We start from the raw sequence: 18,928 nt of genomic DNA, 5'->3' as shown, positions 1-18,928 counted from the left end.
AGACCATTACACGGTTTTAAACATAAAAATTCTAAATGTGTCCCAGTTTATTTCCTGTTGCAGTGTATGTTAACGACATCAGCTGACGGGAAGTAAACATGAACCCAAACTGTTGCCTAGCAACGCAATCCCATTGAAATGCACTAAAACAGAGTGTTTCAGACAGAGGGTAAATACAGGTATATTCAGGCATACAGGATGAGGAAAATAAAGGGTTTTTTTAACATTACAGCATGTAAACATGTTCTAGTAGAAACACAAAATACAAGTATGATCCTGAAAATTAGCATAATATGGGACCTTTAACACTAAGCTACGCTCTCTGTACTCCAACACAACATAACACTCACATTTCCACCATGGATGTATTCCACTATTCCACCGTTAACTTCCAGCAACACGTCACCTCACCAGATTTCAGAAGGAGACTTCTCCTTGAGCGAGACTCTTTCCTTAATGTTGTCAGACATTTATAACAACAATCAGAGCCTGTTATGGTAAAAACAAGCACATTTAGTGGATGTAAATGACGGTGCCAGCTTGCCCAATAGCACCGTATTGCAGCCTGTGAGCAGCTGCCGTCTACAGCGCTCTAACCCTCAATACTGGACCAGTTTCAGATGTTGTCCCTATTAGTCAGTTAGACACAGAAATATGAGATTATACGTAGAGAGTCCAGGATGAAAAATACCAAAGATACCCTTTAAGAGCCACAGAAAACATTATACTACTGTGTTTACAGGTTGGATGGTAAGTTTGTGGAGTGCATCTTTAATTTCCAAGTGTGATGTTGAAACTACGTACTTTGTATTTACAGTGTGATTAGAACAGAGGATTTGATATGGGTTGAGTTTCCATGCTGTTATCTGAATCTGCAGTCCCGTGTCCAGAGCCTCCTGTTTCTTCTCTCTCCCTCTCCCTCTCCCTCTCTCTCTCTCTCTCTCTCTGAGTTCTTGTGTATCGACTCTAAACCTTTTTCATCATCAGAGAGTCCTGAGGTCTTGTAATTAATAACATCCATGATGGAACTCTTTTCTTATGTAAAAGTAATTTAATGTCAGGACATTGAGTTATTCTATTAAAGATATTTCTATTGCTCATCTCAGTGTTCAGTTTGAAATGTTTGAAATTGGATTTGACTCTGTAAATTTGTAGGATTATTGGCTCGGTAGTTATCGGTGTCAGGAGTTAAGACTAGGGCTGACCCGGATGCTCTGACCGTTGCCATGGTATTCAACCTCCAAATCACTATTCGAATGCTTCGTTTTAAAAAAAGTTATATATATATACATATATATATAGGTATGTAATAATAATGTATAAATCCCTAAATAGTCCATGAAATAAGGAATTATCTCACAACATTATTCAGTCTTCATATTCAATATTAATTATTATTATTATTAGTTATTCTCAGATGGATATCGCTGTTTGTTGTGTGTAGAGGTGTGTGTGTACATTAGTGTGGCACTGAAACGGGGAGAAAGACAGACAGAAAGACAGACAGGCAGAAAGGCAGACAGACAGACAGACAGACAGACAGACAGAGAGACAGACAGAAAGGCAGACAGAGAGACAGACAGACAGACAGACAGACGGAGAGACAGAAAGGCAGACAGACAGAGGCAGAGAGAGAGACAGACAGGCAGACAGACAGAGGCAGAGAGAGACAGACAGGCAGACAGACAGAAGAACATGTCAGCCCGCTGCGCTGCAAAGCTTCGAACACCTCTGACTATTTCTCGCTGAAGCTTTGAAGCCTAGAAACTAGTATTGGGGACGGCCCTAGTTAAGACCTCAGTCTGCTTCCAACAAACTGGACACCGATCGTGTCGTCCCACCACGTCTAAATAGTCCCTGCTGTCGTAACCTCGTCCTTGCTGCACCCCTTTGTCTCTCCAACAACTCCTCCATCGTCATGTCAGTGTGACGGATCATTCGGGGATAATGGTGCACTCTTTGCTATATTCTCTCCTCAAAGGCCGTCATAGTGTTGCACTCAGCCGTGCACATACAGTAAGTGACAGAAGTACTAGTTTTATTTCTTTATTTCCGGCTCAAGGAGTCACAGCAGCAACAGTAAGATTTGGATGATCTATTCTAACCCCTGTCCAGGTTTATCAAACAACTGTGGTTCACTAAGAAACCTGTATCATCCCTGACTGATGATGTCAGAGGGGTCTCTTTGCTTTCTTGGTTCTCTGACTTGCAGGTCAAGAGAATTTTCTTTTTTTTTCCTAAACTGAACGGACTGTCTTGATGAAAACACATTTCACTTTATAACTTTATAAAAGTGTCTCATGGAAAAACTTATTTCCTAAATGTCCTCATCAACAGCACTCAGTATGTTTCAGCTCATGACAGAAAGGTTCTGATCCCATGATCACCCTGAGACAACGAGTCCCCATGCAGTGATTAACCTCTCAGAGCTGAAACAGCCAGATGTGAAGCTATATGTAGAACACATCTGTCTCCTGCAGGGGGCAGTAGAGTGACTCAATACACCGCCTGGTTGCCCTTCCTCCTCCTCCTCCTCCTCCTCAGGGAGATATGTCCATGCTTTATCAAGAATAATATAAGAATCTTAAGAATAATTCAAACTGATTATGAATTTGATACATTTCTTATGGACAGATGATAATTATTCTAAATTTGTAGTACTTTTTCTTTATATAGATGTATATTTTTGATTTATTTTATTTTATTGTTTAATTTATAAATGTACCCCTGAAATGAGCAGTTTTTGTATGTATAAACTGTTAATGTACTTATATTTTCTAAAATAAAAAAAAAAGATATTTCCAATCCCATGCTCTAAAGTTCCACTTTCTACAGCAGGAATGAAGGTGACTGAATAAACTGGAGTGCTGTCAGAAGTGAATGTTCCACCTCATTAGGAGAACTTAAGTATTTTTTATGTTACACTCTGTCGACTTCAATTTCTAACATTTTTTTGGCTCATATATTTATTTGAACACTTGACATGTTCAACATCATTGTAGAAAAGAAAATAAGTATATTGTGTATACTTTCTATATAGATCAATACCCGTAAATGCTATGCTTTTCTTCCCAGACTTTATTACCTTATTAATCTAATGATTAGGCTACTTATTTTATTGATTGACGAGTTCTGAAACTCTAAAAGAAGTATACCGTATTTCAGCAAGTATGTGTTAGTAGAAGTCACCATATAAACAACATAAATAAGAAAAATACTAAACTTTCCAACCCGTCCAAGGAGTTTTATGAATGCTGAGTGCTGGCGGAAATAACGTCTGTGTTTCATTTTACCCGGTCAAAGCCTACGTCACATAGCGTTACATTACATCAGATTATGTCCATATATCATGTCCAAATCACATATATCGTAATAAAATTCAATTCAATTCAATTTATTTTTATATAGCATCAAATCATAACAGAAGTTATCTCGAGACGCTTTATATATAGAGCAGGTCTAGACCGTACAACATAGTTTAGAGACCCAACACGATCCACCAAGCGCGCTGTGTCCAGAAAAAACTCCCTGATTAGTGGGAAGAAACCTGGAGCAGAACCGGGCTCAGGGTGGGAGGCCATCTGCCGAGACCGGCTGGGGGATAGATAGATAGATAGATAGATAGATAGATAGATAGAGAAGCAACCACAATAATAGCATAGCAGCTGTAATAACTAATACAAGTAGGACTAATAACAAAAAACAATAGTAGTGAATGTAAGAGTGATAATACAACTATCAGAATTGATATCATTGGGTCGTCCTCAGACGGGATTTCAAGTGGAGCTTCCAGCTATCTCAGTCGTCCATACATCTGGCTCGTTCGCCAGCACTGTCCAGCATCTGTCCTCAGTATGGCCATGTGTGTTGGTGTGGGACGTCCCTGTGATCGATGCCCGTGCGTTGGTTCCCGCAGCATCAGCATGCTTGCTGGGAGTTCTTGGTGTCTTTGGCAGTGACCGAGAAGTCTCATTCTCCAGGCTGCCACTTTGTCACTAAGCCTTGTTTGTCCCTCGTACAGACGGAATTAATTAATGATGGTAGCAGCTGGTGTCAAGCAGGCACCGGACGAAACCACAATCCAGAAACCCCGCTCCGGGTGAAACCCCGCTCCATGGTTACCTGCGAGACAAGAAAGCACAAGGAGTCCGGGGAAGAAATGAAGTTAGTAACAATGAATGGGACATGAATATATCCCATTCATTATCCATAAAATCATGTATTAATCTTGTTTAGCCAGCCGTCGCTGATCACGGTGCCCATCTTTCCTGTGTGACCCTCAAACGCAGCACTAGTCTGTGGTGAGTTCAGGTACCGCGCTGCCACGGAAAGCGCCTCCACCAGGTGAGCTCTCCTGGAGCCTGCTGCTCGGTAGATATGATTTATGATAGAGGTGTTTCCATCTAACGATTATTATTTCACTTTTAAAGTGTGTTCCTTTGGATGAAATGACGACAACTTCCGGTCAAAATGTGGCAGCGGAACGCGACGTTTATTGAACATGAACTCATGATGCTCATTATTGTGTCACGTTAAACTAACGTTAGTTTATTATGTCTAACTTGGTCTCACGTGAAACTGAAAGACGTGACGCTAGTTAGTAAGTCTGCACACATAAAACATCTTCATCATGTACCAAACAAAACACACAGGAAGGAGTTTAAAACTCAACTTCTGACGTTGCGGCTAGCGGCTAGCTCTTGTTAGCGTGGCTAACTTTAGCTATAAAGTTAGCTTACCTGCGAGCTAGCTAGCTAGTCATTTCAGTAAAGTGTGAGGTGAGTTAGGAAGGTTAACTGTTAGTTAGCTGAATAATTGTGAAACATTGTGTTTACTGTTCATTAGTTTTAATGCTTTAACTAGGGAACAGCTTGAGTTAATATATCATTACATGAAGTTATAGCACTTTGGAAACCAATAAACTTTTGCTTTTATATTTCACATTTTTGGATTACGCATTAAAATCACCTTGTTTTTCCCATTCAGATATAATTATGGCCACAAGTCAAGTGGTAACTGAAGCCCAAAAGCTGGAGTGCTGCGGGGCAACAGGGCCCATCTCTGCTGCAGGTGTCTCAAAGGGGGACTCTGTCCCTGCCCCTCCTAAAGTCCTCCATGCTAATCATGGCCACCAACCTACCACCTCTACAGTTCCAGTCCCAGGGCGGCACACTTCCTCTCCATCTGTCATGGTGGTATCGAAGGTGGCCACCCCGGGGCGAGTGATTGCTAACGGCCAACCACAGGTAACGAAAGCAGCTTTGAGCCAGGTGGCCTCCATGAACCAGGCCACAACACCGGGAAGGACTGTGGTGATAACTGTACCGAGGGCGGCGGGTCCACAGCCGGTCACTGTGAATCCCCGGCTGCCGCAGGCCGCGTCCACACAGCTCCCGGCTAATATCCAGATACCGACAGGTGAGCTGCAGCACGCCGCCGTCTGTGGTCTACATTCTGGTCCTGATTGTGATGTTCTCATCGGGGACCACTTCATATAGGTCATGTTTACAGATGTTGCCACCTTTAACATCATGAATACTAATTGACATATTAAGTAGACTGTGTTACTGTTTAAAGGGACTGTTTGTAACTTCTTTCACGTATAAATCAATCCGGGTCGGTTTCCAATGTGCGCTTGCGTGTGGCTACGCTGTTCAGACTCAGGCTCCAACACAAACTACACAGAAGCACCAAAACCGCAAAGTTGTATCTTGTGAAGCCCGTCTGTTAAACAGTGTTGGCCGCGGTCGGAGGACGCGGAGGAGACCATAGCTTTGGTCTCCAGGGCCGGAGTCTCTGCTGTACTCTGCTCCTCTGCCTGCCAGCCTTCACTCACACACCGCGCTCGTTCTCACTCTTTCGTTCCACTGTCACATGCATGTGCGCACACTACACACTGGAGAAGAGTTAGTTTAGCTCTGAGAATATCTAGTGAATGTACAGTGGACGTTTGTACAGAAATAAATGCTGCAGCTCCTCCAGACCAACAGAGGTTTCCCGTGTCTTGTGAAGTGACGACCAAAACTCCAGTGTCAGGCTGAAGCAGGAAAAGCCAACACTAGGATCAGCACTGATTCATGGAGAGACCTTCGTCTGGTCAGCTAACATTACTGCCAAGCAGGTGAAATATAGAGTGATATTGAGGTTTTTAGCTGACATGTCGCCTCACTGTTTTGAGCAATGCTCGTTCATGTCTATGTAGAGTGAGCACAAGCGCGAGCCCGAGCACCAGGATGCTGACTTTAATTGACTTAACGGTCACAGGTGTCGCTGTTAACAAGCAATTTCCCGATTCTTACAAACAGTCCCTTTTAAATGTCTGTACTATATCTGGTCCACAATGCATGCACACACACACACACACACACACACACACACACATATAATTTACCCAGCACTCCCTCCTTTCAGGACAAATCATCAGCTAATGACAGTGAGTGACTTTGGACTCTAATTCTGGCAGGTATGATGTTGATCCGCAGTGACAGCGGTCAGCTGATGCTGGTATCCCAGCAGGCTTTGGCACAGGCCCAGCAGGCACCAAGAGGCGTCTGTGGTCAAGCGCCTATAATACTGTTCCCACAGGTGTGTGTGTGTGTGTGTTGCCGCTTTCATTTGATTTGATCCTGAAACCGGACGACTGTAGTGTCATTCTCTAACTAGCTGCCACGTCTGGATTCAGGTGTCAGCAGCAGCAGCTGGAAATAAAAGTGGCGAGAAGGTGACTGTGATCAGAATGGCAGCGTCTCCCAGTTTCCAACCAGCACCGGTCCAGAAGACCACTGTGGTAAAGGTACATGAACTGGTTTACTCTCAACAGTCACTGACAGCAGCTCATATACTGTCTGATCCTCAGCATTCTTACTGCAAATCAACCTCACCTGTCATAAATGATGATAACCTTTACCTCTCGTTAATAAGGAGTAATGATGACGGTTATCCAGCGTTATCCAGCACTTTACTGTTCACCTGTTCATCTTCACAGACCAGTTGAACAAGTGAGCATTGTTAGTTTAGACTGCAGATGGGGTTCACCTGTCATAAATGATGAGAATGATGACTGAAAGCCTGCTGTAAAATTAAGAAGATGGTTGTTTATTTTTAATGAGGAACTGCCAAAATACATGAAGCAACACAACACAGTGTTGTTGCAACCCCCCTTTCACCGTCTGATAATGGGCAGAACTCTCTGGATAGCTAGATAACTCAACGGATAACCAGGTAGATGAGTCCTGTAGGTTTAAATTCATTATTACGTAGTCCTGTTGCTTGTCCACATTGCTTCCTCACCATAAATGACCAGTACCAGAGTTCACTTGGACCTGGACTGATCTCCTCCTATTTAGGGGATCAGTGTGCAGTTGATTTAACGCGTACCAGAATCACAATTACACCTAAAGGACTTGACTTTGACCAAATGCACCGATGTGTGAGAGTTTGTTTCAGGGCAGTTACCCATTTTCAGATGAAACTGAATCATGTGAAGTTCAAGTATGACTCGAGTCAACCTGTCAGAGGACACATTCCAGCAGTTCTCTGTCTCCACCTCGCTGCTCTGACACACACAACTCTAGTCTTGTGTGCATAATTCAGCAGTGGCTGTCACCAGTGCGTACATGCCTGCTACCATGGCGGTAGACACTTTTATCTGCTGCTGTTTTTAGTTTTGAGTGTGTGATAGTGATGGATTATATCGTGTTGTTCAGGTGATCGGTGTAACTCCCAAACCAGCTGTAATCCAGACCCTCAGTGCTGCGTCTGAACGGGGGAGCCAGCCTCGCAGTCAGGCCGCCGTCGTCACGGAAACCAGAAAGGAGACGCCAGCCACGCTTAGTCAGGTGAGTCTAACCAGCCCCAGCTCTGACTTGCATCCTCAGTTTGGGTTTCACTTGGCTAAGGCCCTGTTCACACCTGGTATTAACATGCATCCTCAGAGGCCCCGTTCACACCTGGTATTAACATTCATCCTCAGAGGCCCTGTTCACACCTGGTATTAACATTCATCCTCAGAGGCCCTGTTCACACCTGGTATTAACATGCATCCACAGAGGCCCCGTTCACACCTGGTATTAACATGGGCCCTGAGGGATCGGATCACAAGTGGACAGCTCTAAGAACAGGTGTGAACGCACTCAAGACGCATTGAGGACACATTGAGATCCGATCCCTCAGACCACATTCAGAGGTGGTCTGGGCCACATATGACCTCATTATTTTAGCAGGGCTCTAGACTAACCTTTCCACTGGTAGCACTGGTGCTACCAACTTTCTCAGTTGGTCGCACAGCACATGATTTGGTCGCACCCTTTTTTTGGGTTACAGCATGGTATTAATCAATGATCTTGCATGCTAATAAAAAGTCTTAATTTACATACCCCAGGGAAACATTGACAATGCCTCAAAACTTGATATTTCCAAAATATTTTAATCTGAAAATTAAGTTTCTCTGCCACGAACAGTGATTTAACAAAATAGGTCATCTTCTATCACATCAAAAGAAAACTTAACAAAAATGTTGTTAAAAGCAAAGCATAACAACAGAATGTATGTTTGCACTTAAATTAACATAACTTCAATTAAATTAACTTAACACAACGTTCCTTCAAACCCTGCAATTCAGAGGGGCCAGCTCTTAAAGTTGGGCTTCTTAACCCTCTTTCCCTGGGAGAGCCACTGCCAGACATCCTGCCTGGCATCATAGTCCAACAGCTCTGGCCCTAAAAACACTGATTCTGATGCAGGGTGACCATATTTTTAAACCCACAAAACCGGGACACTTAAATGTACCACACGTTCATGCACACGCACATTCATGCACGCGGGTCCACACCATAGGCGTTTTCATCAGGATGGCTAACTTGGCACACCTGTGGTGCATTTGAGCACGGAGTGGGATCAGAAAGAAAGTATTATTATAGGTGGGGGCATTAGACGCTGTGAGTGACAATCATGACTCATCACATTCACTACTTTCTCCCCCTTTAATCACAGGACCATCCCCGTCATGACGTACTGACAGTTTGGGAGTCCTGTAGAGTTTCCCTCAGAGGAAACGGATTGTTGTCTGGGTCTACGTACATTATTTTTCAACTTGTTTCGTCTCAGGCTATTAAAATTAAAATTGTGGAGCTCAGACGACATTTTGTCCAGGATGGAGACACCGTCCGGGTGAAAGACGGAACGGCCGGTCCTGAGGGAGTTATAAGAGGAGTTAAATGCCTGTTGATGCGCAGAAGGAACTGTGTAAAATAATTAATCAAAACGACACGTTTTATGTACACATAAGCACGGCGGGTTCTGTGGCTCAAAACTACACTTAATGTAACCAGCGGATATCTGTTGCGTCCATGCGTAATGTTGGCTTGACCGCGTGCAACATCACTCTCTATAGAGACTGCAGCGGTGCGCTGTGCTGCCTCTCTGTATACTTATCTCATGCGCACAAATTAATTAATGAATGGAACATGATAAACGTCCATGTAAGTATAATATTATTATTTGAATTGTAGTGAAAACCGGGACAATTTGTTAGTGACGTCTGGTCACCGTATTCTGATGAGGTCTTCCATAGTATCAGTGTGCAGACTTGCCTTAACATCTGACTTAATTCTTTTTTGTAATGAGAAGCCTCTCCCGCAGAGTGAAGCCTCACTCTTAAACTGTGTTGAGCCACTAACAAGTTTAGAGTTACCTGCAATGGATGGACCACATTGCCTACAATAAACACACAGCATAGCGTTCCCCTTTGGCGCCCTGTAGTGTGTGATGCGCGTGTGGTAGGGGCGGCGTATGTGCACGCGCAAAGGTTTACACAGAACAGAGGAGAGTGCAGGAGGGGAGAGAGAGGCTGCGCCAGTGAGGAACAAAAAGGACTGCTTTCATCTGCAATATCCAACGCTCTTACCGTGTTTCCAATATAGTAATGATCATGCACTCGCACAAATGCGACTAGGTAAAAATTTAACTCGCACACTCCCAAAAAAAGGTCACATATGCGATCATTTTTGTTGCAGTCTAGAGCCCTGGCAGTGTGTAGTGAATGCGTCCTGGGCCACATTAAGGACCGGCTACTCATCTGATGTCCTGCTGGGATCAGAGGGTCTCTGAGCTCCTCAGGTGAACAGACAGGCAGACACAAGCGCTGGTCTGTCTGTCAGCATGGAAACACTGTGTCCTGTTGGCTTGTTTATAGGCTACATATCTACAGACTATCAGACTGGGAACAGGAAGTGCATTATTATCATCCTGTCAGAGATGCGTCTGCGTGTTTGTCCCACTGCTCTGCACAGAGCTGACACCTGCCCGTCCGCCCGGTCGCTCTCCTCCCCGGCTCTCTGAAGCTCTGTACCCTGCTGTTGCCTGGCAAAGGCAGCATGTAAAATAACCTTATATTTATATAATGGTTAATAAAAATGTACCAGAATTCACAAATATGTAGGATATTACTACTGACATTCATGTAATATTACGTCACAACGTCCGCTGTGTTTATTTGCATATAGAGCAGGGAATTGAGATCAGATCACATGTGGAGACGCATTCTAATACCAGGTGTGAACGGACTTAGAGCTGTCCACTTGTGGATCGGATCACTCAGGACTGGCATGTTAATGTCAGGTGTGAACAGGGCCTCTGAAAACAAATTTCAGTGTGAAACTGCAGCACCTGGCCAGGACCCTAACATCTCCTCCACAGGTAGCGTTTCTACTGTTGTGCAGAAAAAAACAAGACAAAAAAAAACACAAGATAGCAAGTCTTCCTTTGTGTTTTCACTGGTACTGTTTTTTTCTACTATTAAAATATTCATAAGATTTGAATCTATGTACGATTGGCAAAACTGGTGAATTTGTAGAGTTTTCTTGGGTAGAGGTGCACTTGTTTTAATGTTGACAATCCCTGTTTGTTTTTTACTCAGGACAAAAGGTTCTTCAGTACATCTTCTGTTTGTAGTCATGATTTGTGATTTTTTTTTTTTTTCTTACACCAATACAAAATTTTGCTACTGATGCATCAGCAATTTAGGCAGTGTCTACTGGTTAAAGGCTAACTTCAGAATATTTCAATCTGGACCCTATCCTCCAATTTTGTTGTGTCTTAAGTGACTAATGGGAACAAGACATTCTGAAACTGGTCCAGTATTGAGGGAGAACTCTGTAACCGAGCTGTGAGGTCAGTGAGCAGCATCAGTGTGACATTACGTCCACTAAAAGTGCTTGTCTTTGCCTCTGACAGGCTCAGATTGTTATTATCAGTCTGACAACACGATGGAAAGAACCCTACAGAGAAATAACACGTGTTTCTGACCTTTCACTTGATCCCGTCTGTTTGTTGTGTCCAAGTCCCGTTCAAGGAGAAGTCTGGTTGTGAAATCTGAATACTCGGGCAGCAGCAGGTCCCGCTCTTTACAGCATTCTTCCTCCGCGGACATAGAGTAGGGTCACAGCACCCACAGGATCACCACCTCTCCGGAGCTTCGTTCGTATACTCTGGCTCAAATAAATACGGATTCTCAGACCTCATCCACATGGTGTACATCATCTAAATATTCAGCCATGACATTGTAAATCTTTCAGTGAACACTAAGCTACGCTCCCTGTACTCCCACCACAACATAACACTCACGTTTCCACCATGGATGTATTCCACTATTCCACCGTTAACTTCCAGCAACACGTCACCTCACCAGATTTCAGAAGGAGACTTCTTCCTTGAGCGAGACTCTTTCCTCGATGTTGTCAGACATTTATAATAACAATCAGAGCCTGTCATGGTAAAAACAAGCACATTTAGTGGATGTAAATGATGGTGCCAGCTTGCCCCAATAGCACTGTATTGCAGCCTGTGAGCAGCTGCCATCTACAGCGCTCTAACCCTCAATACTGGGCCAGTTTCAGATGTTTAGTCAGTTAGACACAGAAACATGAGAATATACATAGAGTCCAGGATGAAAAAATACAAATTTACCAAGTTGACCTTTATCAAGATCGTCCGTCACCTGACGTTTCACCAACAGGCGACCCTGGACAGTGTGAAGAAGTGCAAGAACTTCCTGGTGACTCTGATCAAGCTGGCCTCCAGTGACTCCAGGTCTGCCAACATGGCTAACAACGTCAGAGGACTGGTCAGGAGTCTGCTGGTACGTAGCTAGTTTCACGGAGTAGAATAATGAAATATTAGAATGTCAATGTGAAGCTTTAAAAGCATCACAACGTCTTAAATCCTTCAGTTGTCTCTATGTTTTTAACCAGTGTTACAAATTCATTCAATCATTAGAGTACTAGTACTACATGTATCAGATCTACTGTTTTCAACAGTATTTGTTAAAGGTCCCATATTATATAAAAGAGAGATTTTCATGTTTTTTGATTATAAAGCAGGCTCAAGTCCTATATAAATACTGTGAAAGTATCGAAACGCTTAATCCACAGGGAAACACACACACAGCCCGTATTCAGAAACTCTGCATTTGAAACAAGCTGTCAGGATTTCTGTCCATTTATGATGTCACAAATATACAATATTTAGACCCTTTACACAGATTTAAACATAAACATTCTAAATGTGTCCCAGTTTATTCCTGTTGCAGTGGATGTGAATGTCAACAGCTGACAGGAAGTACACATGGACCCAAGCTGTTGCCTAGCAACGTAATTCTGTTGCAATTTCGTTGCAATTCCGTCGAAATGCGCTAAAAGAAAGCGTTTCAGACAGAGGGTAAATACAGGTAAATACAGCTATATTCAGGCCGACAGTATGAGGAAAATAAAGGTTTATTTGAACATTACAGCATGTAAACATGTTCTAGTAGAAACACAAAATACAAGTATGAACCTGAAAATGAGCACGATATGGGACCTTTAAGAAAATCTTGCTACCATGTACAATTAAAAGAAGCTACTTACTAAAAAGCTGGTAAGTAGACCTTGAGTTAAGATTATTTTGTCAAATCCCTGTTATTCTTCTCATTCTGCCATTTGTAGCTGCATAATGTTAATGGTGTATTTTAAGTATTCATTTACCGGCTTGTTTTCTTTTGTTTTGAACATCATGTTCTAGGTAATATAAAAAAATTTTGTCCTTCCTTTATCGTGCAGGAAGGGAAGCTGGAAGCAGAGGAGTTCACAGAACAGCTCTATCATGAGTTGAAGTCGACTCCACAGCCCTGCTTGGTGCCTTTCCTCAAGGTGATATTCTCATTCCCTCCTCGGGTTGTCTACACGTCCTGTACAGTCTCGCAAGACTAGAGTAGACTTTTAAATAATCCGGATATATTTTAACAGATCGGTATCGTTTAAAATAAAGCAGAATAAAATGTGATCCTTTTTACTGAACTGCACCGTGTTTAGTTCACTTCAGCCTGCTTTAATGACTCTTTAATGACAGCCAGGCTCTGCCCGTCTCTGCCGGTGTCTGTTGTTTATGAGGTAAAAGAACACGTAGGGTAGGTATAACCCAAGATATCCAAAATAATATTTAGGCTCAAGACAGGAGAATAATCAGAATTTCTACCATGTCACTTTAAAGAAACATATTGGAAATCATTGAGATTTATCCCGGATAGCCCCATTACCGTTGCTACAAAAGATTCAACACAAACTATCAATTCATTTGTATCAAATTTAAATCTGGCTATATTTAACCCAACAAATATGTAATCAAATCAAAAGTATGGGTCACACTCAGAACACATTTTACACACAAATTTCCTATTAAAGCGAGAAAAACCAAACTCAAATAATGAGTCCAATAAGAAAACCAATTATTCTTCAAATCATTAATTCATCTCAGAAATCAGAAATCAATTAATGGAGGCTACATCATTGATGTCATCATCTTCTCTGGGAAGCACACACAGACACAGAAACACACACACAGGTCAGCTAGCTTTGCACTTTGACAGAATGTTGGTGAGATTTACTGAACTGTTCAACTTGAAAGCCCTCACACTTCAGGGACTGTTTGTAACTTCTTACACGTATAAATCAATCCGGGTCGGTGTCCCATGCTTGCTCGCGTGTTGCTACGCTGTTCATACAAGACTCCAACACAAACTACACGGAAGCACCAAAACCGCAAAGTTCTATCTAGTGAAGCCCGTCTGTTAAACAGTGTTGGTCGCAGTCGGAGGACGCGGGGGAGACCGTAGCTTTGGTCTCCAGGACCGGAGTCTCTGCTGTACTCTGCTCCTCTGCCTGCCTGCCTGCCTGCCTGCCTGCCTGCCTGCCTTCACTCACTCACCGCGCTCGTTGTCGCTCTTTCGCTCCACTCTCACGTGCATGCGCGCACACTCCACACTGCAGACAAGTTAGTTTAGCAATGAGAATATCTAGTGAATGTACAGTGGATATTTGTGCAGAAATAACTGCTGCAGCTCCTCCAGACCAACAGAGGTTTCCCGTGTCTTGTGAAGTGACGGGGCTCCGCAGAGAGAAACGTTATCGTCTCCGACCAAAACTCCAGTGTCTCCCCTGTTCCCTCCGGCCGCGGTCGGGAGGCTGAGGCAGGAAAAGCCAACACTAGGATCAGCAGTGATTCATGGAGAGACCTTCGTCTGGTCAGCTAACATTACTGCCAAGCAGCTGAAATATAGATTGATATTGTGGTTTTAGCCAACGTGTGTCGCCTCACTGTTTTGAGCGATGCTCCTTCATGTGTATGTAGAGCGAGCACAAGCCCGAGCAACAGGATGCTGACTTTTGTTGACATAACGGCCACAGGTGTCGCTGTTAACAAGCAATTTCTGATTCTTACAAACTTTTAAAGAGGACTCCGGATAAAGTCAGGGCTCCTTTGCTGCTCAGTTTAACTTCATATATGTCACTGTTTTGCTTTAGTTGCAAAGATATCCAGAAAGTGAATTCAAATGAGATTAGTTTCTCCTTTAGCCACTCTCACTCCTCTCTCTGTTCTCCTCCATGCGGCTTTAGTTGATTAAACTGATTTCCCCTTCCCCCCAGCTCACAGGCGTGTCTCATTTATCGCCTCAGTTTCTCCTCCTTCTTTTCCTGTCAGGGTGGAAAAGGGGCTATTCTGTGTTTTTCCTCTTTTCCCCCTTTCTGCTACAAACACACTCACCATACATAATCAAATAATAATAATAATAATAGCACCATGCAGCCATGAGTGGACTCATGCTGCCTTCAAATGGGGTCGTGTTTGCCGTGAACGCCCCCCTCTTGTGGTACTCGCAACCTCGTAATTGGAAATTTTCTGAAAGCTCTGAGTTTACGAGTTGTGGCGCTTTTTGCTGAGGAATGGTGGAGTCCACAGAAGTTCATTTTTCAGTGCGTATTAAGCAAATTGTAGGGCTGTCAAATTGAACATGATAATAACGCATTAACGCAAATTTGTTTTTATGCCACTAATTTCTTTAACGCATTAACGCAACTTGCGTTTTTTAGGTTGTAGCGGGCTCAGTTTTAAAGCTAGAGTGAAGATACTGGTATCATAGCAAACTAGAGAACCTGATGAATCCATCGGTACCAGCCGTCATACTAGCTCGTCGTGAAGGAGGGTAAATAACGCTCCAAAGTTACGCTACATTTTGATGAGGAAAATCTGCCATGGCCATTTTCAAAGGGGTCCCTTGACCTCTGACCTCCAGATATGTGAATGTAAATGGGTTCTATGGGTACCCACGAGTCTCCCCTTTACAGACATGCCCACTTTATGATAATCACATGCAGTTTGGGGCAAGTCATAGTCAAGTCAGCACACTGACACACTGACAGCTGTTGTTGCCTGTTGGGCTGCAGTTTGCCATGTTATGATTTGAGCACATTATTATATTTATGCTAAATGCAGTACCTGTGAGGGTTTCTGGACAATATCTGTCATTGTTTTGTGTTGTTAATTGATTTACAGTAATAAATATATTCATACATTTGCATAAAGCAGCATATTTGCTCACTCCCATGTTGATAAGAGGATTAAATACTTGACAAATCTCCCTTTAAGGAACATTTTGAACAGATCAAAAATATGAGATTAATCGTGATTTACTATTCTAATTGATTGACAGCCCTATTTAATATATTGTAATTTTAGTCACATAGTTTTTTTTTTCATCTGAGGAAAATGTTGATATTCCCAGCAGCCTCATCTTCTTGCTGTTAGTATATGAATTTGCATTTTCTACATTACGTCACTAGCTTGCTAAACTGTTAGCCTCTGTGGCTTCTAGACAACGTTAATATTGTCGTTGCCTCGCAGTAGTGTTCTCACGAGTTAACCACTTGAACTCCAAGCATATCGTCTAAACGACGTCAAATGTCGTAAACACGACATCCAATGTCGTAAACACGAGCTCACCAGTTCCATTTGAAGGCAGCATTAGAGTACAGTATTCAGTACATATGTACAGTATACAGTACATATATACAGTAAATGTTTCTGTGGTTCCAACAGCTCCAACACAGTGGTAGTCTTCTCTCTCGCTTCACGGCAGTTTCAAGAGTCATATTCTCCCAGTTCCATTCATATTATATTGATAATTCAAGCTGATCAACATAGTTTTGGATCAGGACCTTCAGTATTTGGATCAAGTAGCTTGTGAAAAATCAGGTGGGCTACATCTGTTATTGTTATTTCAATGTGTCAGATACGTCTTTAATCAGCATTTAGCTAAATGTAAGTATTGGATGGGACTCGGTATTGGCAGATGACCCAACATTAACGGACTCGGATCGGATATTTATTCAATGCAATCATGTGTTGTATTCTTTCACCAAAGCAGATGAATCACATACTGAGCATAGTTGCTTATAGTTGGCCTGTGCTGCTTAGCTTTCCATTACAGACTGGTTTGAGCCTGAGCTCCTCCAAATAAACTTGAGCTCATATACCTAAAACAAATGGCTGAAGCATTCTGGTGACAACATGGAATTTGGCTCTTGACTTCTTTCCACTTGTCTTTTTGTCATTGCTACCAGAAAAGTCTTCCTGCAGTGCGTCGCCTCACTGCGGACCCCCAGTTATTTATCCAACAGGCTTCAACTTCTACCAGCAACCTCAACCCCCTGAAGCAGTCCAGCACGGTCGCAGGACAAAACCCCAATACCAGCCAGCAGGTAAAGAAATGCTGTCTGCTTGATTTTACAATAGCAAAATGTGTAATTATCAATACATGAGAGGAAAATGTAATTTGTGTTTGAATTAGAGAAACCTGTTTCCCCCTGACTGTAGGCAGATTTCTCTGCCATGTATACGGTTAACTGGGTTTCTAATAGGGATGCACCGATACCAGTATCGAGTATCGGGTCTGATACTGTTCTCATGTACTCGTACTCGCAAAACGGCCCCGATACCACTTTACAGCAGCGTGACGTTAACCTCTCGTCACCATCTTTCGGGTCCTCACGCTCCACCTCCCCGACGATGCGGGCGAGACGGGCCGGTGGTTGATTGCCCTTAAATTTGCAGGTTATCCAGCAGCCTCGAGGAGTGATTCTGAGACCTGGGTTGACGACATTAGCCCAGTCCAGAAATTACATATCTAAGAGCAGCAGACCCACCCCCAAGCACACGGTGGTCCAGTTGGGAAAACACGTCACAGGTAATCCAACTAAACACTCATTCTACCACCTACCACCACTCCGAAGTCTTTTCTTTTCAAGGTTCTTTACATATTTATCAGTTACTTTTTTCAAATCTACATGCAGTCTGTTGCTTGGTACGCGTCCTGCGTCTCTGATGGGATGCAGTAAACTCACTATCGACTCATTCGGGGGTTCAGAGGTGCCAGATTCATTTCAGAAGTGGGTCGACAACACGAGACAACTTTACCGCTAATTTCTTCTTTGATCCGATGCTGATCAGCTCGGAGGGCATCCGCCTCGCTCTCTCTCTGTTGCTCAACCACACACTTGCTACGGCCACATACTACCCTAGTCTTATACCAGCAACTTAATATGCAAACATGTGGATTGCAGTTAAACCCCGGATTTGGCCGTTATCCCACGGTGGTAGTCCTATTGCAGCATCAAAGCCCGCGCGTGGTCCTTCTCTTCATCTACTCTCGTTTGCAATGCGGGAAAGGGGCGTAAAGTGGGAGAGAATCATGGTGTCATTTTAACTTTCAGAGGACAGCTTAATCGTGTTTCATATTTCATAGAATTTCTGACTCAACTCATTTTCTTATACCATTGATTTGTACAGGCCTAATGTTTTATAAATAAAATGTTCAGATTCTTGTCTGTGGGGTAGAGTAACTCCCTTTGGCCTGGACATTGGGGCTTTGTAACGTTGCAGACCTTTTACATGCACAAAAACTATATAACACATGAACGGAGAGGGAAAAAAAGCATAATAGTTCCTCTTTAAAGTAGTGTTTGTTATTGGTGGAGTTAATTGTAAAGACCGGATTACGCCTACAAACATGGACACAGACATGGCGACATGAAATATACTCTCCAAATAATTTTGTGTGTTTTTTCTTTTTACAGGAACTTTTTCAATGAAGCAGCCTTTCGCCGTGGATCCATCTCGTTCTACCAAATTTGCATTCAAGGACAGTTCAGGATCCTACAAGTAAAACAATCAGTTGATGTCTTTAGACTCAAATTTAAAGGGACTGTTTGTAAGAATCAGAAATTGCTTGTTAACAGCGACACCTGTGGATGTAAGTAAACAAAAGTCAGCGTCCTGTTGCTCACGCTTGTGCTCGCTCTACATAGACATGAACGAGCATCGCTCAAAACAGTGAGGCGACACACGTCAGCTAAAACCACAATATCACTCTATATTTCAGCTGCTTGGCAGTAATGTTAGCTGACCAGACGAAGTTCTCTCTATGAATCAATGCTGCTCCTAATGTTGGCTGTTCCTGCTTCAGCCTCCCGACCGTGCCGGAGGGAACAGGGGAGACACCGGAGTTTTGGTCGGAGACGATAATGTGTCTCGCTGCGGAGCCCCGTCACTTCTCAAGACA

At 43.1% G+C, this 18,928-nt stretch overlaps 1 protein-coding gene and 1 long non-coding RNA gene across 8 annotated transcripts in view; one reads left to right on the top strand and one right to left on the bottom strand.

Annotated features, from left to right (window-relative positions):
• Window positions 1–277: 277 nt before the first annotated feature.
• Window positions 278–12,136, bottom strand: LOC119487955. The gene is made up of 3 exons (XR_005206830.1): window positions 11,996–12,136; window positions 11,647–11,762; window positions 278–373 (listed from the first exon to the last, which is right to left on the bottom strand). It is a non-coding gene; the product is annotated as an uncharacterized LOC119487955 (long non-coding RNA).
• Window positions 3,965–18,928, top strand: part of taf4b (TAF4B RNA polymerase II, TATA box binding protein (TBP)-associated factor) — a 27,704-nt gene continuing 12,740 nt past the window's right edge. The window contains exons 1-11 of one of the 7 annotated variants that reach the window (XM_037769024.1): window positions 3,965–4,164; window positions 4,290–4,344; window positions 4,987–5,418; window positions 6,464–6,585; window positions 6,683–6,793; window positions 7,707–7,838; window positions 12,014–12,136; window positions 13,095–13,184; window positions 16,932–17,069; window positions 17,422–17,554; window positions 18,444–18,528. In XM_037769024.1, coding sequence (XP_037624952.1) covers window positions 4,995–5,418; window positions 6,464–6,585; window positions 6,683–6,793; window positions 7,707–7,838; window positions 12,014–12,136; window positions 13,095–13,184; window positions 16,932–17,069; window positions 17,422–17,554; window positions 18,444–18,528 — 1,358 coding nt within the window. In that variant the 5' untranslated portion in view covers window positions 3,965–4,164; window positions 4,290–4,344; window positions 4,987–4,994. Of the gene's footprint in view, window positions 4,165–4,223; window positions 4,372–4,445; window positions 4,601–4,636; window positions 4,779–4,986; window positions 5,419–6,463; window positions 6,586–6,682; window positions 6,794–7,706; window positions 7,839–12,013; window positions 12,137–13,094; window positions 13,185–16,931; window positions 17,070–17,421; window positions 17,555–18,443; window positions 18,529–18,928 lie in introns of those variants that run through there. The other 6 variants (XM_037769025.1, XM_037769023.1, XM_037769022.1 and 3 more) reach the window with 6 other exon arrangements.

The sequence above is a fragment of the Sebastes umbrosus genome, chromosome 5, assembly GCF_015220745.1.
Source record: "Sebastes umbrosus isolate fSebUmb1 chromosome 5, fSebUmb1.pri, whole genome shotgun sequence".
Lineage (NCBI taxonomy): Eukaryota > Metazoa > Chordata > Actinopteri > Perciformes > Sebastidae > Sebastes > Sebastes umbrosus.
This window is presented reverse-complemented; position numbering and strand designations above follow the sequence as displayed.